Here is a 25,013-nt window from a genome sequence, read left to right on the forward strand (position 1 = left end):
CGACCCTCTTCTTAACATGTCTTCCCCACTTTCCCGCTGCCTCTCAACGTCTAATTACCAGTCGGGTTTCTATGTATTTATATGTTTAACTGTGTCAACACTCCACAGGTGGTTGTAGTAGCGCCAGACACACACGCGCACACAAACTCTCACACAGAAATTAGTCTGTCCCTCGAAAACCATCATGTACAGCTGTTGGTGTGATTATGTGATTATGTGTGTGTGCGGCTTTTATTCAATTGGTCTCAGGGGCTTCAACAGCCCCCGAGACCAACTGAGTGTGTTCACAACTATAATTCCAGTCATAGAGGTCGACTTAGAAATACCTCAGGGACACACACACACACGGTTAATGAATATGAAGTCATTCTTTACAAAGAACAGTTGGTTAATCCTACTGGTGGCCAAATGTGCAATACAAATAAAAGATTGAGACAGATGAAAACAAGAGCAAAGAATAAATTATCTTACGAGAGGAGTAAGTGACAATAAAAGAGAGGAAACACACAATAGAAAATGTTTGCTTCTCAGAATCTGTCATAGCAAGAAATTTACAAAAAAAAGGCACATATAGAAGTAATTTCAAACTCTAAAAATCATGTTTTAGAAAGCTGAAAAAATATAGACTTGTGAGGAAGACAGATGGAAAGTTTGGACTGAGTCAAACCATTCACTCTCCAGAGGCTGATTCAGCATGTGTCTGTGTGTGTGTGTGTGTGCGTGTGTGTGTGTGTGTGTGTGTGTGTGTGTGTGTGTGTGATCAGTGTCAGTCTCAGTCAGTCAGTGTTAGGGCCTCCTTTGGGAAATTGGAGCAACAGCTGCTTTAGTTGCTGGGGAATCTAGTTGAGATTGTGATTACGCACTGAATAAAAACAAGAAGGTGATGCTAAAAAGAGTGAAGTTTTAGAGTGTGATCACAACAACCTTTGGTAGACACAACAAATGTTCTTCTCATCATGTTAGTTACTTGGGTGAAATTCCACTCAGCCCCTTTATCCTCAGCCCAGAACCAAACAGAGCTCTGCGTCAGCAATCTGCTCATGTTTCTACAAGAGGAAAATAAATGACACACAAACAAAATAATTGGTTTTATTCACCAGAAAAGCATTACGGGTCCATTATATTTTATTATTTTTGAGGTGAGGGTTTTAAAGTGTTTAAAGTTCAGAACATAGATAAAGATATTTTAAAAGTTGAAAGATGAAAATGACCCAATGGCACACCTGTGGTTTCAATTTAAGATGCCTTACTTATCCTAACTCACTCAGGAAACAGAAAGATAACGTAAGCGTCAGAGCAGAGCCACAGTGGGATGAAAATGGAGGGATGGAAAGCAGGAGGGAGGCAGAAGATAGATAAAATGATGGGGTGAGGACAGGAGTGATGGCCTTCCAGGGAAACCCTAAATGGAGTGAGGCAGATTGAAGAATTCCCAAATCCTGCGCTGCCAGCCAGATCAGTTAGGATGAGACCTCAAGGCGATGGCTGGTTTTAGAGTTGTGACCATATGAGGAAGCAGAGGGCCTGATATATAATCGCATGGCCTCACCACACACAACCACAGTCCTCCTGAGCGTCCTCCTGCATAGGTGAGTATCAAATGTTAAATCTTGTTGAGTCAACAGTGTCCTTCTGTCTCACTTAAATTTCTGCTGTCTCTCTGTTTCTCAGCATCTCTCTTCAGCAGCCAGTTGGTGTGTGAGCAGGTCAATCACTTGGTTTATGTTTGTTGATGGCAGCAGCAGCAGCAGCAGCCATGGCTGGTGGGTATAAAGGGGACTGTGGGGACGATGTGGACCCCATGCCGCTCCTGGTTCCCACAGAGAAGGAGCACCTGGACGCTGCAAATAAACCATACGACATCAAGCGCTCCTGCTGGGTCAAAGATGACAAGGAGGCTTTTGTTGCTGGGGACATTGAGTCTGAAGATGGGGACAAAGTCACCATCAAGACCACCAAGAACACTGTAAGACAAACAATGATGCTATTTTGTTTTGAAGATTCAGGATACTTTGACATTTCTGATGTGAATGTCAGTTTATGTTAAGAATAATGTAAATAATCTCAGTTTGATCACTGTCTTCTCCGATCAGACGGTAACCGTGAAGAAGGATGACGTCCAGCAGATGAATCCTCCCAAGTTCTTCCAAGCCATTGACATGTCCAACCTCACCTTCCTCAAAGAAGCCAGTGTATTGGAGAACCTGTGCAGTCGTTACGTCAGCATGAGGAGCTATGTAAGTTGCCAAACACGGAAAAATCTGTGAAAACAGTTCAGTAATGTTATCTATGACTCCAGAGGAGATTTGCCAAGTCTGAAAAAAAATGCTCTGATGATGTGATCTGGCTTATGTCAGCTTGGATTTGGAGACAAAATTTATAAAAGAAACCTGCATTACAAACTCATTGAAAATGTTATCAGGTGCATTATGGGAAATGTAGGATCTAATATTTATCAGGGGCTAAAAGTCAGGGTATCTGTTGCTTTGATTTTGATCATTTTGATAAACAATCTACTCATTAAATGTGCCCCATCTACATGGAGATCAAATGCTAAATCAGTGAAAAGCATTCTGAGAAATGTAGATCAGTAACTGAAGAAGTATTCCAAACCTTTAGGCTGGTTTAAAATGGAAAATGATAAATACAAATTTATCTCCAAAGTAAGCTGTATTAGAGATTCTCATATTTAGATATAAAACTATGAGCTTTTTGTCTTTTCAATACAATAAAATAGAGGCTAGAGACAGTAGTGCTGTGTAAAGGTGCCTGTGAGCAAACTTTTTGTCCATATTGGAAACTGGAAATTTTCCCAAGCAACCCTCAAACCTCTTCTTGTTTGTTTCCTCCCTCTCCCAGATCTACTCAGGCCTCTTCTGTGTGACGACCCGTACAAATGGCTTTCTATCTATGGCGCCAGGGTGGCCCAGATATACAGTACAAGGAGAAGAAACGCAACAAAGTTCCTCCTCACCTCTTCTCCATCTCTGACAACGCCGACCACGACATGATGACGGGTGAGGAGACAGGGATGCAGCGTTGCGGATAAAAGCGCTATGGATGGATGATTAGGAGGAAGGGGCTTTGGAGAGCAGGGGGAAGGAGGAGATTTAAATCTGTCAGAGGTTTTTGAGGGGTGAGGAGAGGGGGGGTGAAGTTGGCAAAGAGGAGACGTAAGCACGCAAGTGGTATGTGGTGATCTGGCGTAACACCCAGGGGACGAGTTGCTTAAAAGTCGTCACACAGTTATACGTGTGTGTAATCAGTGCGGCTTGTGATGATTTGTTCAGGGAGCAGAGGAATACTTTGAAGCCACTATGGCATCGGGGGAGAGTGGACAGCTGTCTGTGTTGTTCATAGTGCTGACAGAGAACATCAACAGTCCTCTGATCTGCTCTGAGGGAAATCAGCAGCAATTATTCTCATCTCTCTCACCCTCTCTCTGTTTCTGTCTCCATGTCCTGCCATCGCAGAGCATGAGAACCAGTCCATGCTGATCACATGAGGACAACGTGATTTTCTCGTTTCATGTCATGTATAACATGCACGTCTTACTGTTATTAACTTATTTGTTTCTGGGACTTTTCCAACAGTGGAGAATCCGGTGCTGGCAAGACTGAAAACACTCAGAAGGTTATCCAGTACTTCGCCAGTGTTGGAGCATCTGAGAGCAAAGCCTCAGACTCCAAAGCAAGTGTCTGTTTGTGGATAGACATGATTCAATTTGTTGTAATAATTTATCTGGTCATGTCTTATCTTCTTCTCTTCTCAGGGCTCTATGGAGGACCAGATCATTCAGGCTAACCCGGTGCTGGAGGCATTCGGCAACGCCAAGACCATCAGGAACAACAACTCCTCACGTTTTGTAGGAACAGATATGGAAATATTTGTTCTACTTTAACAATGAAATGCAAATTGTCCTCTGTACAAATATTACATTTTTGTTTCAGGGGAAGTTCATCCGTATCCATGTTGGGCCAACAGCTAAACTGGCTAGTGCCGACATTGAAACCTGAGTGGATTTTGTTCTTTTATTACTTTGGGCACTGTTGGGGCATTATCAGGGGATCTTGGTAAAATAATAGAGAGGATATCACATATTCTGCCAACTGCTGTCTGGAAGGAAGCCAGAACTCATAGGCGAGACAGATGAAGCTGTTGACTGGACTTTAAATGAATGGAAGTAGAAATGACAAACTAGAGATTTTTTTCATTGCTGGAGATGTCAGTTGTTTTACTATCAACTTTATAAAATTGTGTTAATGGTTCAGTGTGAGCATTTAGGGGGATTTGTTGGGAGAAATCCTATCACACTGCTCCTTTAAAAGCACAACTAATTTGAGGGAATAAAGCTTTTATTTAAAATTCCACATACTGTAGCCTATAAGATGTAATACCTGAACATCACTTACTGTGTGATTAAGAGTCCCTGGAAAGTAGTCTGGATGCGAGTAAAGAAGTTAGCTCAGAGTATGAATACATGATGAGGAAACTAAAAGTTGGGGATAAATGACCGAGATGGATAGTATTAATATAAACAGCTGAGAATGTTTACCAAATGTGGAGGATAAATAGTTGAAAGACAAAAACATTAATCTAGCCAAAAATACTATGGATAAACTGTTACAATAATCAATTAGCTGAAGATTATGAAAAATGGCAAAAAAGCTGATAACAAATAAAACAGTAAACTAAATAGGGAACCTGCAATAGTCCACTAAAAGCAACTGAAAAATTGTGAAGTAGTCAACAACTGATTAAGATACCTAAAAGTCATGGATGTAAAGTTGAAAAAAATAACAAGTATGTCTGGTTCTGCCACTAGTTGTGTAAATAAAGCATTACAAACCTAAATTTAATATTAACAGTTCAGCTGAGAGAAAACATATTGAAATGTGCAAGTAGTGAAGTTGAATAGTATTCATGAAAAACAGTTCAGATGAACACATGTTGAACATAATGTTGATAAAGAGCTACTTGAGTTTATACATGATCTATGAAACGGTGTAGTTGTGTGTTTCCCAGAGGCGCTGCTGCTGAGCACAGACCCCAAACAGTATGTGTGGGTGGGTCAGGGTGTCACTGTGGTGGACAACGTGGACGACGGCGAGGAGCTGCTGCTCACCGATGTCAGTCAACATTTGTTCACTCTCACATTTGGATTCAGAGCTTTTCTGTGTGCTGAATGACTCGTGCAGAGCTTTGATTTGAAATCTAGAATAAAAACTAAATTACTTCTTTGCGTGCCTAATATGACACTTGGTTATGTCAATACATTTGCCTGTTGATAATGCTGCTGCATCCTTTTGTGTAACTCTACTGTGCAGCACTGATGTCTTCTGTACAGTCCTCTCGCTCTTTCTATTCTTGTCTGTCCACAGGAAGTCTTTGATGTCTTGGGCTTCACTCTTGAGGAGAAGATGAGCGTGTACAAGCTGACTGGAGGCATAATGCACTTTGGAAACATGAAGTTCAAACGGAAGTCGAGAGAGGAGCAGGCTGATGTGGACTCCACTGAGGGTATACAAAGCCTGCCTCGTTCTCTCTAGTCTGTCCATCTTGCCTTGATCTCTTCTTTTGACCTCTCTTCTGCTCTGTTCACAGTTCTCTTGAAGCCGACCCTTTTATTCGGGTGTCCCAGCTCATATTTTTTTTGTCTGTATATTTTCCTTTACTTTCATTAACTACTATCTCATCTGTTACCTATTTTTAACATGTTACAAGACATTATTAGAATAATTTCATGAACTCTTTGTCTCTTGTCCTTCCTAAAGTGGCTGACAAAGTCACCCACTTCACAGCCATCATCTCTGGGGAGCTGCAGAAGGGCATGACACGGCCCCGTGTCAAGGTCGGCAATGAGTTTGTGACCAAAGGTATTGCAAAGACATTATTTCAAGGCTTGTAAATACTGATCATTTAACGAAGATAATAATGCACTCACCAACCTTTTAAAGATCAGCTACACAGGATTTGAACTTGCAATTTCAGGTCAGGACCAGTGTGTCTACTCCATCCGTGCTCTGGCAAAAGCCATCTATGACCGCATGTTCAAGTGGATGGTGACCGACATCAATAAGATGCTGGACACCTAAATGCAGCGGCAGTACTTCATAGGAGTGTTGGACATTGCCGGCTTTGAGATCGTTGATGTGAGAATTAACTGTAAGATTCGATCATGTTTTGTCTACGACATTATGATCTCATCGTTTTACCTCACATGATCCTCCTCTGTCTGCAGTTCAACAGCTTTGAACAGCTATGCATCAACTTCACCAACGAGAAGCTTCAGCAGCTCTTTAACCACCACATGTTCGTGCTGAAACAGGACGGAGGGAATCGACTGGGTCTTCAATGACTTTGGCCTGGACCTGCAGGCCTGCATCGACCTGCTGGAGAAGGTAAAACACACACACACACACACGCACACACACACACACACACACACACACACACACACACACACACACACACACACTCGCAAATGTTAAGCATAAATTTCAAGGCTCATTCTTTCAACCTTAATGCCTCTGTCCCCTCTCCAGCCGATGGGGATTTTGTCCATCCTGGAGGAGCAGTATGTCTTTCCAAAGGCAACAGATGTGACCTTCAAAGCAGCTCTGTATGACAACCACTTGGGCAAGTCCTCCAACTTCCTCAAGCCAAAAGGAGGGAAGAAAGGAGCTGAGGGCAACTTTGAACTAGATTAGGTTAGGTTAGGTTAGGTAACCAGTGCACTATGCCAGCACTGTGAGTACTTCATTACTGTGGGAATTTATCCTGTGTTAGAGGCAGGTCGATACAAAAAACACTTCCATAGTGATGGAGACAAATATATTTGTGTTTAAAATGGTTGTCCAGCTCCATCCACCTCTCTCAATAAAGTCACTAATAACTCTGAATGTGTAGGAGAACTTGTGAGCCTGGGTGCAGTTAAGCTGTTTGTAGTTCTTCCAGGTGGGCTACAACTGGGCTAGCTGGAGAAGAACAAAGACCCTCTGAATGAGACGGTGATGGGACTCTTCCAGAAGTCCTCCATGCACCTGCTGGCCCTACTCTTCAACGAGGAGGAGGCTGCTGTGGGAACCAAGAAACAGAAGAAAGGCTCTTCCTTCCAAACCATCTCTAACTTCTACAGGGTAACTCACACAGACACACAGGGACACATACACACACATATGCACACAAGAGCACATGCACATCTTCAAACACTATCTCTTAAAGTAACAGACACTAATAAAAGACCCAGGAATCATATAAATTGCATAACAAATCTTGTAGTATTACAGTAATGCAAATCTCACAGGACACCGTTAATGCACCACAGGAACAACTTAACAAGCTGATGAGCTCCCTGCGAAGCAATGCTCCCCACTTTGTCCACTGCATTGTCCCTAATGAGTTCAAGAAGTCAGGTTAGTGGGCAAAATCGGAGTGTGATCTTACCGAAGATATTTTTTTTTGAGATGTTGGTGAAATATTTTACAAGATATTCTTCGAATAAAATTATTGGTAATGATGATCAAATGCTGTATCTCTGTGTTATAAAGGTGTGACAGATAACCACTTGATCCTGCACCAGTTGGCCTGTAATGATGCACCATCTTCCTGAAAGTGCAGATAAAACTATTCTTAAGCCAAAGTCAGAGGTGTACCTTTCTTTGTATAGTTGCAGCAAAATCCTCTACTCACTCTTTTCATTCTTCAACTCATTGTCTCTCTTGTGACTTTGTCTCCCAACAGGAGCAGGACACGCTGGGTGATGCTGAGGAGCGCTGCACTCAGCTGATGCACCAAAAGGTTCATCTGGAGGAGTCAGTCCAGGTATGTCATTCATTAACTGAAACAGTTATTTCACACTTTATGCAATTTTAGTGAAATTGTAGTAACGCAGCGACAAACAAGCAAAAGGCGAAATGTTTTCAACATTAACATTGTCAGTGGTGGAGGGAGTACTCAGATCTTTTATTTAACCCGCCCATTGTCCTAGGGTCAAAATGACCCGCAGCTGTGTTCAACCAAGTTCTATTTTATTTTATTTTATTTTAATATTTTTTTTTTAAATTTTTATAGGAGGCTGTGAGGGCCTTCTTTAAAGAAACCCTCACAGCTTCCTATAAAAATAAAATGGGAGGGTTAAGTGGCAGTAACACACTGAAAAAATATTCAATTACAACTAGAAGTCCTGCATTCAAAATGGTACTCAACTAGATAAGTACGGTTAATTCAACTATCAAAAGTACTCATGAAGAATCCATGAATTCATGGAGAGTTTTATGTCTTGGAAACCTCTTTTTTGTCGACTGCAATAAATAGGAATTTAAGATCTGTGTGAGCGGCTGGAGGAAGAAGAAGGCAACGCGGCCTCTCTCCACAGCCAGAGAAGGCAGCTGGAGGGGGAACTGACTGAGCTAAAGAGAGACCTGGAGGCTCTGGAGTTGACGCTGGCCAAGACGGAGAAGGAGAAACAGGTTGAGGGGGAAGGAAATGGATTAAAATCTTAGTATTTTCTGGTTCCAGACACCTGGATTAACAGACTTGAAGCCAGACACATAATTAAAGGTTACCACTCATTTCTTCTTCAATGGTGTGTTTAGGGTCTGGATTTCAAGGTGCGGACTCTGACAGGTGACCTGAGTCAGAGAGATGACCATATTGCCAAGCTGCAGAAAGAAAAGAGGGTCCTAGAGGAACTGCAACAGGTAGACAAACACACACATGCACATTTGCACATTTAAAAACATATTTTTTATGAGTTTAACAGTGACAAAGTTATATGTTTCTTATATTTTGAACAGAAAACCCTGGAGGATCTCCAAACTGAAGAGGACAAAGTTAACCATCTAACCAAGAGCAACAGCAAGCTCAACACCCAAGTGAATGAGGTGACCTTTAACCTTCACAGAAAGACATCAAGTATTGTTTTGTTTGTCTGCATGAATCTGAGCTGAATAAACACACACGCGCGCGCGCACACACACACACACACACACACACACACACACACACACACACACACACACACACACAGAAACACTGCAGTTTGTAGGTCTGTGTGCGGTTTGGTTTGATCCTCTGTCCTTTTATATACGTGTGTGTGTGTGTGTAGCGGAGAATAATGAATAATCTGAGCAGGGAGCTGGAGGACGTGCAGAGTAAGCTGACCCAGGTGACTAGGCTGAAGGCTTCGCTCACCTCGCAGATTGACGAGCTCAAGCGACAGGTGGACGAGGAGAACAAGGTAAGTAGCACCACAGACGCACACTGCCAGCCCAGGTATCCAGTTCTGTCTGTTTCACCTTTAATAAAGACAAGGAATGTGTACTATCTAAACATTACAGTGTCAATCTCTAGTTCCTTGCAAGTTTGTTGTGCGGGACCAAAGCATCGTGCATTAAGTTTACCTGAAAACATTTTCCACCTGGCTGAAGCAAATTAACTTCTTCTTACTGTCCTTTTTTGTCTCTGTAAGCTTCCTTTTGTTGCTTTTAAATCATGATTGGATCTCTAATAAAGATCAAACCTGTGGCCTCCCCCCCCCCACTCTCTCTGCAGGGCTGTAACACAGCAGTGGTGGCCCTGGCCAACGCCCGCCATGACCTCCCCCTCCTGAAGGAGCAGCTGGAGGAGTCTGAAGCCCGCAGGGAGCTCCAGCGCCCCGTGTCTAAACTCAATGCCGACGGCACCTCCTGGAGGAGCAAGTATCAGACGGACGCCATCCACCGCACCGAGGAGCTCGAGGAGACCAAGTAAATAGAAGTTCTAAAATACTCAATCTACTGCTGCTCAAAAATCAGTTTTTTAAGTGAATCATAGTGGCGATAGTCTTTATACTTTTTAATTTAATCCCACGGTCTTGTCTCTGTCTCTCTCTCTCCTCCCACTCTCTACCAGGCGCAAACTTGCTGTGCGTCTCCAGGAGGCTGAGGAGGCAGCAGAGGCGGCCCAAGCCAGAGCTGCCAGCCTGGAGAAGGTCAAGCAGAGGCTGCAGGGGGAGGTGGAGGACCTCACCATCGACCTGGAGAAGGTGCATATACAGAGACAGACAAATGAGCGTCTGTAACTCAGTTTGTAAAACTGAGTTCGGGTTTCAACTGCCATCAAAGTGTATGCTCTCATAGTTCTGTAATCGCAGCACTATTCATTTATTTTTTAATTTGATTTGGTCATTTAGCTGTAAAAACAAAAGGTCAATCAAAAGTTAAGAGCCCGAAAGGACTTCTCAAAGGTTCTTGCTGTTAGTGAGCAGCTGCAAATTTGAGCATATGTGAACCTGTAACCTGCAGCTATATTTTAACCTGACATTAAACCAGTCATGGGTTAGATAATAATGTTGTTGTTTTTTTTTAGCTCTACCACTGTAGCTTGGTGTTCTTTCCTGATGATATAAAATCATCAAAGGTAAAATTGGGCTTTTGCATGCTATTGGCAAACTGTTCTATTGTCCTGTAACCTCTCAGGCTGCCTGGCCATGGAAAGGTTGCTGCTACAGGCCATTGTCAGTAAACTCCAAAAAAAAATATGAGGATGCTTTATGCTTCACTTGGAAACCAACCAATTCTGTATTCGTTGATAGACTCACAGCTTTTGTATGAGAGTATGCAGAACTAATGTCCGACTATATTAATTGTTTTTTTGTTGTTTTTGTCCAGTATCAATATATCAGGACCTATTTATAAGTAGAAATTAACCTGACTAAGCTGGACTCTATAAAGGCACCAGCCAATCAAAAAAAAAGATTTTTGTAGATGTGTCTAAAGTTTTTTTCTGCTTATGTCTGTGTTTGTATGACTAGTGTTTGTATGACGAGCCCAACACAGCAGCAGCTCTCGATAAGAAGCACCGTGTCTTCAACAAGCTGGCGGCCGATCTTATCTTGATCATGTATCCCCTCCTCTGAGAGGAGATCAAAGAGTTGGTTGACCAGCTCGGGGAAGGAGGCCACAGAAGGACAAGAAGAAGCTGGAAGTGGAGAAAAAAAGAGCTTCAGATGGCTCTGGAGGAGACCGAAACGTCACTGGAGGTGCAAAAAAGTTTCTTTTGTTGCGAAAAGATCTGGGCTTCTGTGACTTTTTGACTGTCGAACAGTACCAGAAAACTGTGAGGGCATTTTTCATTTTTCTAATGTTTGGCAGTCACATCTAAACACAGAAGGTCATCTACTAAACATCTAAAGATGGATTTGATTGGTAAAATTGAATGCTGGGAGCAAACAGGGGACTTTTGCTTTAGTTTCGGGTTTCGGGTGTGAAATAGTGGTTTTTGTGTGTGTGTGTGTGTGTGTGTGTGTGTGTGTGTGTGTGTGTATGTGTGTGTGTGTGTGAACACGCATGACAGAGAAATGATGCACTCATTGATTTCAAAATTATTTCATTTTCATAACTATAAAGAAGCTGATTTATGATTACAAACACATCTTCCAACTTCCATATTGGTGCTGCCATCGTTTAGAGATTAAATCCCTATAAAGAGATATGAGTGTGAATGTTTTTTCATGCCATTAACTATTTAACGCTTTTTTCAGTAATATATTTATCCCTGTTTTTGGTTCTCACCTCATGCTTCATTTTAATGTAAATCATTCATTCTATAAACAACTATTGAAGTATAATTTCATTAAAAGTTGTATTGACAGTACACCATTTTCAACAATAAGGGAATTTGTAAGTGCCACCTTCAACTCTAACAACAAAGTCCTTAAGATCAAGCTGTGTTGTTTGTGGTATCTAGGAAGAACCATGCTCGTGCAGTTGAATCGCTGCAGAGGCCAAAGGTCGAGCCGAGGCTCTGAGGATGAAGAAGATGGAGGGTGACTTGAATGAGATGGAGATTCAGCCGGAGCACGCTAACAGGAACAATGTCGAGCTGGTCAAAACCCTCAAGAAGCTGCAGCAGCAGATCAAAGTATGATTTTTCTGTTTGATCTGCGTCCTAGAGGCAGAATATGGAACTGCTGAGAAATACGACAGCATGAATTCTTGTGTCCCACCCTTCTTCCAGGATCTGCAGGTGCAGATGGATGAGGACGCCCGTCAGCACGATGAGCTGAGGGAGAAGTACAGCCTGCTGGAGCGCCATTTGTGCCTCATGCAAGGCGAGATGGAGGAGCTGAGAGGAGGCCGGGAAACGTCCAAGAGAGCTCACAAACAAATCGAGCAGGAACTGGTGGACACCACAGAGAGGTTCAGTGAGATCACAATGCTGGACGGTGACTGCATAGGAAGCCCAGGAAGTCCCATAAATGCATGTAGACCAGTGGGCATTTGTTTAAGCAAAGAACTGATGCACCAAGGATGTCAGCTCAATGCTGACTTGTTGCTGCTGTCTTTTTTTTTCAAGCTGTAGAACCAAAGCCTGACCATCCTGAAGAGAAAACTGGAGGCTGACCTCGCTTGACTGTCCAGTGAGAATGAAGAGCTGGTCTCAGAGTTTCGGTCCGCTGATAAGAGCCAAGAAGGCTGTGACTGATGTGAGTAACCAAAAATGTCATTTTGGAGCTATGAAATAAATCAAACAAAAATTATTTTATGAATACAAATGAGTACTCATGCTCCTTGTAGCCAATCATTCTGTTACACTGGTCAGATTTGTGTTGAGTTCAAAGTGAAATGTGTGTCGGCCTCCAGGCGACGCGACTCTGTGAGGAGCTTCGGCAGGAGCAGGACCGGTACTCCCACCTGGAGAAGGTGAAGAAGAACCACACTGAAGCTGGAGGAGGCCGAGCAGCAGGCTCTGAAGGCCAGCAAACACACCATCCGGAAACTGGAAACCGGGGTGAGGAGCTGAATTTATTGAGGGATGGTGGCCACTAGCCTTACCTTAAACAGGTTACACACCTATACAGTTACTACACCCGGCTCAGTCCTCTCATCCACACATCATGTCAATTCCTCCCCTAAACTGCGACCAGATCAAGAAGCTGGAGAACGAGCTGGACCAGGAGCAGAAGCGCCGTGTGAAGACGGTGAAAAACCTGCTGATCTTCCAGACGGAGGAGGACCACAAGACCAATCAGCGCATGCAGGAGCTGGTGGAGAAACTCCAGAACAAGCTCAAGTCCTACAAACGACAGATAGAAGATGCTGTGAGTCCTAAAATTATTATTATTATTTTTTTATGTCTTCCTATTTTTGGCCTAGTTTTAAAAAGGAAAAGGTTCAAAAACATTTCTTAAAGGAGGATAGGATTTGCATAGTTGGATGGGAACTTTTATACAAATCTCAAATCTTTAGTTAATTAGTTACAGCAGCAGGTTCGAAGCAGGGAAACAGATAACCTGGCTCACTCTGAAAGAAACTAAATCCACCAACCAGCACTTCTAATGGTCCCTATATTGACACATTATATTCTGCTTGTTCAATTTGTACAAAAAAAACAAACAACAATCTGATGCTTTATGTGTTCTAGACTACGTTTCTCAGTCATTGTAAAATACCCAATCATAAACTAAGCTAAACCACTTTTTACCAGAAACTGAAAAGAAGAGTAACTGAATAATTATGAGCCACTTTTAATGATGTTAATGAATCCTTATTAAAGCCCAGTGAAACCCAACAATACGTCACTCGAAGGCAGAAATATTAAAGCACATGCTGAACTTAAAGTTATTACGTCTGTTACTATTTGTGTGTCACAATAGATAGTCCAGGTCACCAAGCCTTCCAGCGGAGGACAGGAAGGCTAGAGGGGAAAGCACACACACAGAAGGAAGAGCATCCATCTGAGTGTACACTTTGAAACGGTCTGTTTTGTCTTTCCCGCAGTGACACACACCCACTCAGCCCTGTGGAGGACGCTGGACAGAGCCAGTATGAGCTGAGACAACCAGAAGAAAGTCTTAAAAGGGCCCAGACGGAGCTCTTTAAAGTCTTAAATAATTAAAGGAGTCTATAACATCACCGACAGTCTTAATCAGTCGTCTTAGGGGTGGTCACTTAATCTGTGCCAGTCAGTTATAGCCTGCACGCTAAGGTAGTCTTAAATGTACAGTACGTGCCTGCAGGTACTATTATGTGTTGTTGCTTGCGTTGGACCTTTGCTCCAACAGCTCTGTAAGGTTCATATTTTGTTTATTAGTAATGTGTGAATGGATTTTTCCAATGTGCCTGTATTGTGTGTATATAGGAGTCTGTGCCTTGTATCATCTCACTGTTTCTGTCTTTGCACTGGAGGGATGAGCGGGTGAAGCTGTGTTCTCACGTCAACGATCGAGAGCCCGCCGGTGCGTGTCGCTCCTGCATGTATGTGTGTGTCCGGTTGCAGTCTTAATAAACTGCAAAGAAGCCAGTGGCAGAGTCGTTTATCATTGTAGGACAGAGGTAGAGGATTGATACCTGCAGAGAGGTATCAATATTGCATTAAAGCTGCAACAATTAATATTTCTTTACTGGCAATAAATCTAATTTGTATGTGTAATGTGAAGCAGGTCATGAACCCACAAAGAATTATCAATCCCAGTTTCCCTCAGTTTTAAGGAGAGTTTTAGTGTCTGCAGGTGAACTGTTTTAGTTCCGTCTTGCTGCTATTAACAGTCGTGCTTTTCAGTGAGGAAGCCACAGACAGCAGATAGATGAAGCTGACCAATATAGCGGAACATAGAGAGACAGATATTTCCCTCTGACGTTGGTAGACGGTAAAATCTGTAAAAATGAGAGTGCGTATTGGACTTGCATTTGGCTGCTGATCACCAGAAACACATAAATGAGGACTAATGTTACTCTGCATCAGCTGAGTGACTTAATAGACATCTCAACTCTTTGCTAACAGTATCAACTTAAAAGGTGAAGTGGAAGTGGCAAAAAAAAATATAATAATTTCATGTTTTTAATCAGGTATCATCAAAGGCATATATATTACTGAACAAATATGCAATTAAGCAAACTACTGCAAGGCAATGACAAGTGTGAAGATTACAGTGTCACTCGGGTGCTTTGACCTGCCTGTCAAAGGAGTGAGTCATTCATTCACAAAAATATATTGGTACAGACAAAGCGCTTGTTTGTTACATTTTGAATGTCAGTAAAAGTATAAAAATGAATGAAGTGCTGCTTATTGTGCATCACTGTAAGCTCCAACATCATGATCTGAAAATGTCCCCTATTTGGTATATCTGGTATAAGGTAAGATCACATTTGTAATGCAGGGTAACTGCTCTCCCATTCAGTTGTCCCTAATGATTTTCAAAATAAAAGCAAAATACCAGCGTAACAAGAACAGAAGGCACCTATATAATACATCAACATGGAATTTATTTTCATTTTAGTTTCAGATGAATGTTTCACATTTTATACAAAATCATTAGAAAATGCCTGACACTCCAAAATCCCACGGCTAATCCTCGTTTAGCGGCGTCAGACACCAAAAGGATTAACGGGGAATCATGCAGCATCCTGGACCGGTTGATGAGGCTCAGCCCGACCTCCACATCAAGCAAATTACAATCCACAGTTCACCCGATGGCCAAAACAGCCGCTATCCCAGAGCGTAAAGTCATGACCTGACATTATGGTACAGTGATATCTTGCCACATCTAGTAATGTACAGAGTAGAGATACAGAAGGATGAGGAGCACGAGGAGGCCTGCTGCGTTCTCAACTGATCCTCACCACCCGTGTCTTCGATGTATGGATACATTACCACGTCAACAACACCATGGATGCTTTCACACGCTTGACACATCATTGGGTATGATTAGTTTATGTCGATTTTCTTTTTTTAAATATCATTAATATCAGAGTGTAAAATCAACCAATGACTGCAGGCCTGAAGAGGGGAGGGAAGGGGGTGGGGGGAGGGCGTGTTGTCCACTGAGCCTCTGTTTGGATGAGCAAAAAGTGAGCGGAGACAAGTGGAGGCTAATTACTAGATGTGTTGCTAATATGCATGGCCAGCACACGCGCACACGCAAATGAGGTCTCGGCACAAGCGCACAAACACACTCTGATTCGCAAACACCTCTGCCTCGTCGTTGCTTTTAGGGTAAACGTGACTGATGCCACAGGACAGTGTGTGACTGCGTGTGAGAGGAGCGGGTCAGAAAAGATAGCACACACCCTGCAATAAGATCCGACAACTGAAAATAGATTTTATTAAGCCAATGCAAAGAGGCCCCCCTCTCGGACAGAAGAAACCATGACACCGGGGCAGAGAGGCACTTACACCATCACGTCCTTTTTTTCCACAGTGCTTGCGCCTGTGTGTTTATGTCTTAAGGAGGAGACGCGGCTACATTTTGTCGAGCGCACTCAACACTCACGGATGCGCGTTTTATCACATTGGAGCATGTTTTTTAGCGGTTGGCACATGTACATGCAAAGCTTCAGTTTGGCCTGCGCAGCCCAAACGGAGGGTGAAGGAAACAAAGGAGGGAAGAAAGAGATAGACATGTATGTGAACAGACAGACGCACACATAGACTCACAGACAGGCTCCTGAACACCTCGAGTGTTTAAAAACAGCCCCCATCGTCGATCCTGTCCCTGCCCCCCTCGTGTCACATGTTTGTAGCAGCACCAGAGGAGCCCTCTGATTGGTGGGAACGGCCGTCCGTTAAGTCAGTCAGTTTCGAGGATGAGCGGCGGCTGCTCGTTCTCTTCTTCTAAACGCAAGTCGTTGAGGTCGTCTTCTAGCCCCGCCCCTCCCACCGCCCCCTGTTCTTCGCAGTAACCTAGGAAACACGAGTTCAAACATTGAAATAAACAACTCTTACGTTCTGAAACGACGTTAAATGTTGTTTTTTTTCATTATTATTATTATTTATCACACCATGACGGTAAAAAACATGGGGACACTTTATCAAAATATTTGCTCCCAATTTTCTCTGACATTTCCGAGAGAAAACATCGTTATTATGCTGATAAAAAAAAACACAAACATGTGCTAGCATGGATAATTACAAGCATACAGCTGAATGGTTCCAGTAACAAATGAACCAGAACTTAATATTTACAAGGCTTTAAATGCAGCTAAAAATACCTCTGGAAATCACCGCTTCCTTGTAAAGTCAACACATTAAATATACGTAACGGTCTCAGAACTCTTTATCCGTTTCTCCTGCAATGACTTCATTCTCTTCAGAAAGTTCCTTGTCTATTATCCTAAGTTATAATAAGAGACATTCTAAAAGCATTATGAAGACACTAAGGGCCTGCGAGATAAAGTGTAACTTACCTTTAGTGACAGCAGCACTGTAGGTTTGGGCCACAAGTGGGCGATCATGTGTCCCCTGCTCAAGGATCTCGTTGGGAGGCTCAGCACTGCCGTCCAACCTGAAGTCAGCGACAGAAACTCTCATGAATGCAGCCTGAAGCTCGAGATACCCGTTTGTATTGAGCTGTGCATCATGATGACAGTGTGTCGTTACTGTGTATGTTACCTGTGCTGCTTCATAAGTGTGCACTCCCCACCCTCTTGTGGATCCAGGTTGTAAAGATACAGGTAACCATCAGCAGCTGCAACCAACAACCTGGGAATCTTCTGAATCCTGATTTCAAACAGAGCAAATGGAGATCTTAGTACACATTTAATGATTAAGTCGAGAACAGCAGCGTCATATTCAATGATGTGTTCATTAGAAACCAAAACTGGAAGAAAAAAAGAACAAAAAAAACGGGGAACAGTAATGTGACAATTACAACCAGTGTGTGAAATTCATCTTTTGGCTCACAAGCCAAGGGGACTGATAGATTTTTTTTAAATCCAGGAACCGAGCATATATTTTACCAGTAATAAAACTCTCTTTTTGTGTAAGGTATATATTTGTTTCAGCACATTATATGAGCTAATAAAGCACTGTGTTAAATACAAACTTAAAGAAGAGGCCAGAACAAAATTAGAGGCAAATTGACTCATTAGTTTATTGTTCAACAGTTAATTAATTCAAGCCAGCAAACAGCTCCAGAAGGGTTGATCTCAAACTTTCACTTTGGTATTTGCTATTAAATGCACTTGAGGTAGTAAAGTAAAGTAAATGTAAAGGCATTGTTGACCCATCGGCTGCTTAAACTTCCTCATCAGACTTCTCCCTTTCTACTGCAATCACCATCTATGCAGTCCATGAAGTCTGGCCTCCTCCTGCGAGCTACTTAATCATCAGGTTAGCCGCAGACCTGCAGGAAGTGACAGTTTAGCAAAGTATTTCATGTCCCGTATGGTGAACAGTACCATGAAAGAAGAACCGAAAACGCCAGTAGCTGGTGTTTCTTCATAAGAGCATTTAATGCAAATAGCCATCCGAGATTAATTTGCCAAACGGAAAGTCTACCGGCATTTGGCACCAGGCTGGTGTTAATTTTAGACCCCAATCACGGAGGATTAATAAGTCTTTAAAAATCACACGTTAAAATCAATAAATCTTATTAAACAGATGCTAATTCCAAGCAACAAAGAAGTGTCTGACCCAGAGAGCCGACTGGCATTAAGTCAAGCTGATTAGTTCGGATTTCATTCGTCATTTCGTCACAATTCTTTCTGGCGTGTACATTTGTATTCGCTGTCTGTCGGTGCGTCTGTACTCACACAGCTAAGGCGCAGATGTTCTTGTGTCCGCAGAAGGGCAGACGGACGGTGGCGAAGGCTCGTCCCTGGGTGAACATTTCTGTCACCTGGGAAGGCAAGTAGGTGGTGGACGCCATCAGGACCTTCCCCAGGTACCCTCCCCATGTGGTGGGCTCCTCCGCCGGCCTGAACACACACACACACACACACACACACACACACGCAGAATGTGAGACGCCCGTGTTTCTGCTGGAGGTCAACGTGTAGGAGAGAAGAAGTCTTTTTAAACAAAGGGAGGTACGTACACGTACTTCTCCTTCTGCGTCTCTAATTTGAAGATGTGGACCGTCTCTGTGTTGCTGGAGGCAGAAAGGTACAGGCCTTCCATACTGAACGCCAACGAACAGATGCTCACACACCTAAGATAAGAAGTACACAAACACAGGTTTGCAGAGGAGCTGGTGAATGCCAGTGTACACCACCTACAAACACACGCACACTTTATTCATGAGGACGGCTACTGTTCCCTCCCAGTGAGAGCGCTTTCATCTCTGAAAAATCGGAACTGTGGTTCAACAATCATCAAGTCTTCTACCTCTTGACTCCTCGCCGAAACTCGAAGAGCTTCTGTCCCTCCGGGATTGAGAAGACACGGATGACCGTGCCCTGTGGAGGAAATGGGAAACACAAGAGACACGGGGAATTACAACGCTTGAACAAAGAAGCAGAAACAAGGAACCCTATTTCCTCAGGCGGAAAACAAGATCGCACAGAAGCGAGCCGCGCAGACGCTGCGCAGTGGCTGCCCTACCTTCTCTGAGGCCGTGGCCAGCTTGGTTCCGCTGGCGTCGAAAGCCAGAGCCGCTAGTGGGCTGTCGTGGGCTGGAATCATGTTTGCTGCTCGCTGGAAAACAAGACGAGCCGACGGTGAGAGACGTTGAACTTCACAATGATTCATGAAGGATTGATGGACGGACACATTGGCTGACTGAATAATAAGTACGACAAGAAACAGACCTCAGCTATACATCAAGTGTTTGTGTGCCCTGATAGAAGAGTGCCAAGTAATGAAATATGGATACGCGTAAAGGCATTATTAAGTGAGGACAGTGTAGTGCAGAAGGTTTTACTGTGTTCACCTACCAGGTTGACTGTGTCAAACACCTGCACTTCTCCTATCGTAGCACTGCCTGGGTACGCCAGATAACAGTTATCATTGCTGATGGAAAGGGCACACAAGCCTGGAGAAACAAACACAAACCACTTAACAAAGACAGAGAAACAAAAGACAACAGAACCACATTTATCTGAATCTGACAGTCAGCGCAACTGAAACTAAAACAATGACTCATGAAACATTGTGAGACTGCAGTAATCTGTGTTTATAACAGTTCTGACAGCATGAGTGGGTTTTTTTCTTTGTTCTGTGGGTTTCATAGAACTCAACAGTAACAGTTTTTCAGTGTTGAAGGCAGCAGACAAAATGGAGATGATGATGAAGAGGCTGGAAAACAACACTGCTGAAAATAATCTCAAAAGTGAAAGAGAAACTGAAATCCTGAAAAACTGAGACGTCGCATGCCTGGTTTCAACATGAGCAAATACACTATGCAAGAAAAAACACGCCTTCCCACTCAGTTTCATTCTTTTGAACATTTTCACTTCAAATTATCTCCATTTACACTGTTTTTGTCACGTCTTCAGACTCACCTGAGGGGTTGGGTGGAGTCTCTCTGATAGTGTGCAGCACTTTCATGTCTCGGATGTTGTGAATGTAAAGCGACTCCTCCAGACAAACTATCAGCCTCTGCAGAGGAACCACAGAACATCAACACTGCTGGCAAACCAAGGTTATAGACGTGTTCCTGTCGTGCTCTAACTGAGCGCAGCACAGTGAGCATAGAGCCGATGGAAGCTGTGACTTCTGTGAGTACGTATTCCAAGTCACGTTGCTTGATTATCATGTATTAACTTGTATATAGGACCTGTATTACTGTGGTACGTGCACATTTGGAATTTCACCTCGGACCTGAAACTTGAGTAGCGAGCAAACGGACAATTTTGTGTGAAATGGGAAGTTGCAGGGAGACAAATCTGTGGATAAGCGGTGGTAGAGAGTTACGGGTTGCTGCGGGTGAGAGACCTGAGTGTCTGAGAGAACCTATCTGCTATCACGCCAGTATTTTCCCTCGGACACCTCAGAACATCACAGTGGAACTCAGCGTTGACATTCGGATCCTGGGGGACAAATTCACAGTGAACAACCTGCGAATGATTAAAAAAAAAAAAAAAACCTGCTTGGGCTCCTGACCTGATGCACTTTCTTCGGTCTTGGACAGTGAAGTTCTGCCCCTCTTTTAATGCAAATACCACTCAAAACATCTCACCGGGCTCACTGCTTCACTGCTGTATAAAATCTGAAACATTTCAAGGGTCTCCATTGCTGACTTTTCAAGTTTGACTCAAAATTGTATGTCTGCTGAAGTCCATGGTGAAATTGCAAATGCGCACCAGTAATCAGAAAAACAGCTGCAACTCAGATGCTGATGTTGATCAAGCGACATAACTCTGTTCACATCACTGTGCTCCTCTTTTGGGCATCAAGAACAGCGTCTGAACCATCTGGTTGCGCCTCGTACTGTTTCATTATCCAGCGAAGTCATTGTTTCAAGACATACAAGCACCTGGTTGCTTCATGAATACTGTGTATTGTAATTTAAGGGAGGAACTCTTCCCCCTCGTCATCCTACCTGTCTGTTGAGTTTGACAGCCAGTATGGTGTTTGAATAGGAGTAGTTGCAGATCTCAGTTCCTTTCTTGAAGTGACAGACTTTGAGCTTCCTGGGGGCCTTCAGGCTCACGATGGCCACCAGGCTGCTGGAGAACAGACGCTCCACGATACACACATCCTCCGTGTCAGCTGCAGCAACACAACACACACACACACACACACAAAGGTAGACAAAAAAAAAACATTACTTTGCAGTGGTTGCTCAGGGGCATTTTCTGATTATTTATTGGATGAAAAGATTAGACATGGTGATGTGACGCAGTGCAAATGAAGGGAAAACACAGAAATCACATGAAGCCAATGAGCTGATTTGTGAAGGAATGGATGCAGTGAATTGTGCTGCTGTAGCCTTCATCTTGAGATTTGTCGTTCCTAAACATGTTTGTAGAGCTGCAACAATTACTTGATCGGCAGAATATTATTCTAAAATTCTCTGATTCCTGCTTCACCAATATGAGTATTTTGTGGTCTTTTGAGACCTTCATGAAAAGAGACTGAATGTGTCTTGGTTGTGGACTGTTGGCCGGGACCAAATAAGACACTTTAGGCTGCACTTTGGGCTTTAAAAAACACGGGTCGATATTTTAAAGCCCAAACAGATAATTGATCAATCATTGATAATCAACAGATCAATCTACAATGAAAATAATGGTTATTTGCAGCCCTGAAGCACACTGTATGTTTGGTGAATGGTTTGAGCAGCAGATACCAGACTTCCCCCCCCCTCATCTTCCTCTGACAACACAACTTGAATCTCCTTCAACCTACTTTGCATTGGCTATTCACATCGAATGGTATAGAAAAAGAGACACTTTAGCTTACGGATAAGGATTAAGGATGTTGCAGAGATCGTACTATACCTCATGTAAATCCAATAACAACGGGGAAACTGAATTTTAAAGTACAGGAGTGTGAGAAAAGTGCTGACAGATGTTATTAATATTTAAAGCAAAAAGTATTGCTGTAATGGGACAGTGATTATGCCATACCTTATCCAGGCATGCATGATACACGGTCGTCACTCAAAAACCATCCAGCAATACCATGAAGAGCAGTGTCACTGGTTTTGGAGAGCAACCGGCTTTAATGTTCACTGTGCGTTTCAGCCTGCTCACTCTCTGGACGGCGAAAGAGTGCACACAAGTGGGTAGTAGATGGCATCGGGAAAGCAAGAACAGAGCTTATACAACACTTACTACATTCATATATCTGCTCCAATTTGTCCACGGAGGACAGGGAGAAAAACTTGTATCCCGGTTTGGTGCCAACAGCTAAGGACCTGTTAAAATACCAGAACCAGAAATGAGAGCATTTTAGCATCAGCTTGATGTTTGACAGTCCAACACACATCTCGGTCCCCCCACCCTCCTCCACCCTCCTCCACCATGTACACACACTGGATCCAGTAAGCAGGTTTTTGTGACGGTGGTCACAGGACTGCAGCTGTTTTGCAACACCACCACCACCACCTCCACCTCCACCTCCACCAGGCCTCCGTGGTCAGCAGCAGTAAATCCAACGCAATAATAAACCTACCGTGAGTTTAAAAAAAAAAGAAAAAGGACTCGACTACATGTCTCACTAACTCATGTCAAACAGAGACAGACTGACCCAGTTTGAGACTTTGGACAATATCCGTCAGTCCTCCAACTCCACGTCCCTAAAATAAAAAAGGACCAGCTATTTAACACCGCGGCGTCTAAACCAGACAATCAATTTCACTTCGGTCCGAGATGAGAACAAATGAACAAACTTGAGTCGTGAAACGTGACGAGTTACACGAACCTCGACCTTTTCACGGGTTATGCTAAAGTTAGCTTCGGACCACCCAGCATCACGTTAGCTAAGAAAGCTACGCTAATGTCGTCTAAAATAAAGAAATAAAATAAAATAAATAAATAAAAGCTGGTTGAAACCGGCGTGTACCGGTAGTACTTTTATAATATGACAAAAACACATCCAAGGATATTTCGCCCCCCCCCCCTCCCCTCCCTCCCTCCTCCACTGTTGTGAGCCCGCACATAGCTAGCTAACAGCAGCTAGCTCGTCAGCGCAGGCCATCGGATCCCCGGGACACTGTCTGTCCCCCCCTCCCCTCCCCTAGGACACTGTCCCCCCCCTCCCTCTCTCTCTCCCCTCCTCCGGGGCCCTGTCTTACGTGTTGTCCTGGTTAAAGTTGGCGAAGAGGAGCTGGCTTCCGCCGGCGTCCCCGCTCTGACTGGCCAAATTCATGAGCTCGGCACCATCGACACACAAAGCTGCGGGAGGATTGACAGCAGCGAGATTACGAAAAGGCCGGAAAGCTTCACGGAGTCAATGTCTCCATGTCTCCGTGTCTCCGTGTCTCCTCAGTCTGGTGGACAGATTGTTGTTGTTGTTTCATATGGGGAGGGGAGCGGTGGGGGGGGGGGGGGGGCTGTTGCTCACCCTCACTGCGCATGCTCGAAGCACACCGCGTGCAGCACCTTTAAAGGGCCAGAGCAGTTTTCCCAAAGTGGTACAGTCCTGATGATAGTAAACAATATATATATATATACATATATATATGTATATATATATATATAATCCGATATAACTGTAAATAGTATTTCTGTTTGCCTCGGCTGAAAACAGGAACAAACACTCTCCTGCTGTCTCCTGTCCAGTAACTGTACATGACATTATGCACCAGTGCACCCTGCTGTCAATATGTGCAAACAACATCTAAACTGAATGTGCTGCCCTGATCAGTGTGTTAAACGTAAAGTTATTTATTTGGCATAAAAATGGAGCGATTAAAAAAAATGTGTCATCTTGATTGTAAAGCTCTTGACCACTCAATTAGAAATAGTCTTTTAGTCGTATGTGATCTTCCGACTTGTTGACAAAGACTTTATCCCATGCAAAAAAAAAAAAAAAAAAAAACGAAAACCATGTTATAATAGGCAAGGCAAGTTTATTTGTAGAGCACATTTCAACAACAAGGTATTTCAAACTGCTTCATATAAAACCATTAAAAGCATCAAAACATCAGGCAAAGGAAAAGCAAATTTAAAAACAATTAAGAACATTGATTGAAACATTAAAAACAGTCATTAAAACATTAAACAAGCTAAAAATAGAATGAAAGTTGCAGTGCAGTTTAAGAAATAAAATACAGTAATAAAATGCAGAAATGCAGGAAATTGATCAACATCCTTGAGTCTGGTTCAGTTGAAGGCAGCAGCAAACAGAAAAGTCTTCAATCTTGATTTGAAGCAGCTGAGAGTTTCAGCAGACCTGCAGCTTTCTGGGAGTTTGTTCCAGATATGTGGAGCAGAAAACCTGAACCGTTGCTTCTCCGTGTTTTTTTCTGACTCTGGGAACAGAAAGGAGACCCGTCCCAGACGATCTGAGGGGTCGGGATGGTTCATCAAGTTGCAGCAGATCACAAATGTATTTTGGCCCTAAACCATTCAGTGCTTTATAAACCAACAGCAGAATTTTAAAGTCAATTCTTTGTTGGACAGGAAGCCAGTGTAAAGACTTCAGAACTGGAGTGATGGGATCCACTTTCCTGGTCTTAGTGAGGACTCGAGCTGCAGTGTTCTGATTGACTTTTTAGAGAGACCTGTGAACACACCGTTGCAATAGTCGAGTCTACTGAAGATGAATGCATGGACAAGTTTTTCCAGATCCTGTTGAGACATAAGTCCTCTAATCCTTGATATATTATCATTAATATACCAGTATATTCACATGGGCACAGA

General features: G+C 43.1%; 1 protein-coding gene and 1 pseudogene across 3 annotated transcripts; one reads left to right on the forward strand and one right to left on the reverse strand.

Moving 5' to 3' along the window:
* Window positions 1–1,756: 1,756 nt before the first annotated feature.
* Window positions 1,757–13,821, forward strand: LOC138197855 (myosin-16-like; annotated as a pseudogene).
* Window positions 13,822–15,228: 1,407 nt separating this feature from the next.
* Window positions 15,229–23,676, reverse strand: wipi2 (WD repeat domain, phosphoinositide interacting 2). 3 transcript variants are annotated; one of them, XM_069149615.1, is made up of 12 exons: window positions 23,444–23,676; window positions 22,482–22,564; window positions 21,245–21,414; window positions 20,205–20,301; window positions 19,638–19,735; window positions 19,306–19,398; window positions 19,090–19,160; window positions 18,806–18,913; window positions 18,516–18,680; window positions 17,374–17,481; window positions 17,169–17,266; window positions 15,229–16,665 (listed from the first exon to the last, which is right to left on the reverse strand). In XM_069149615.1, exons 1-12 carry the CDS (start codon window positions 23,515–23,517, stop codon window positions 16,553–16,555), a joined length of 1,278 nt encoding a protein of 425 aa, XP_069005716.1. In that variant the 5' UTR covers window positions 23,518–23,676; the 3' UTR covers window positions 15,229–16,552. The 3 variants fall into 3 exon arrangements, with proteins under 3 accessions (XP_069005716.1, XP_069005715.1, XP_069005717.1); XM_069149614.1 differs by having other exon boundaries at window positions 18,800–18,913; window positions 23,444–23,675; XM_069149616.1 differs by lacking the exon at window positions 23,444–23,676 and adding an exon at window positions 22,897–22,960 and having other exon boundaries at window positions 18,800–18,913.
* Between the last annotated feature and the right edge of the window lie 1,337 nt (window positions 23,677–25,013).

This window comes from Embiotoca jacksoni, unplaced genomic scaffold (assembly GCF_022577435.1).
Source record: "Embiotoca jacksoni isolate LCO1_2020_lvr unplaced genomic scaffold, fEmbJac1.0.p SCAF_15, whole genome shotgun sequence".
Taxonomy (NCBI): domain Eukaryota; kingdom Metazoa; phylum Chordata; class Actinopteri; family Embiotocidae; genus Embiotoca; species Embiotoca jacksoni.

Bases quoted from the DNA above. Each gene is read 5' to 3' on its own strand.
- wipi2 (XM_069149614.1), bottom strand. From the start codon at position 23,517: ATGAATTTGGCCAGTCAGAGCGGGGACGCCGGCGGAAGCCAGCTCCTC. The intron at 17,267-17,373 runs GTAACATACACA...CGCTGACTTCAG, and splicing joins ACACTTATGAAGCAGCACAG to GTTGGACGGCAGTGCTGAGC. The intron at 16,666-17,168 runs GTAAGTTACACT...CGTGTTTCCTAG, and splicing joins CAGTGCTGCTGTCACTAAAG to GTTACTGCGAAGAACAGGGG.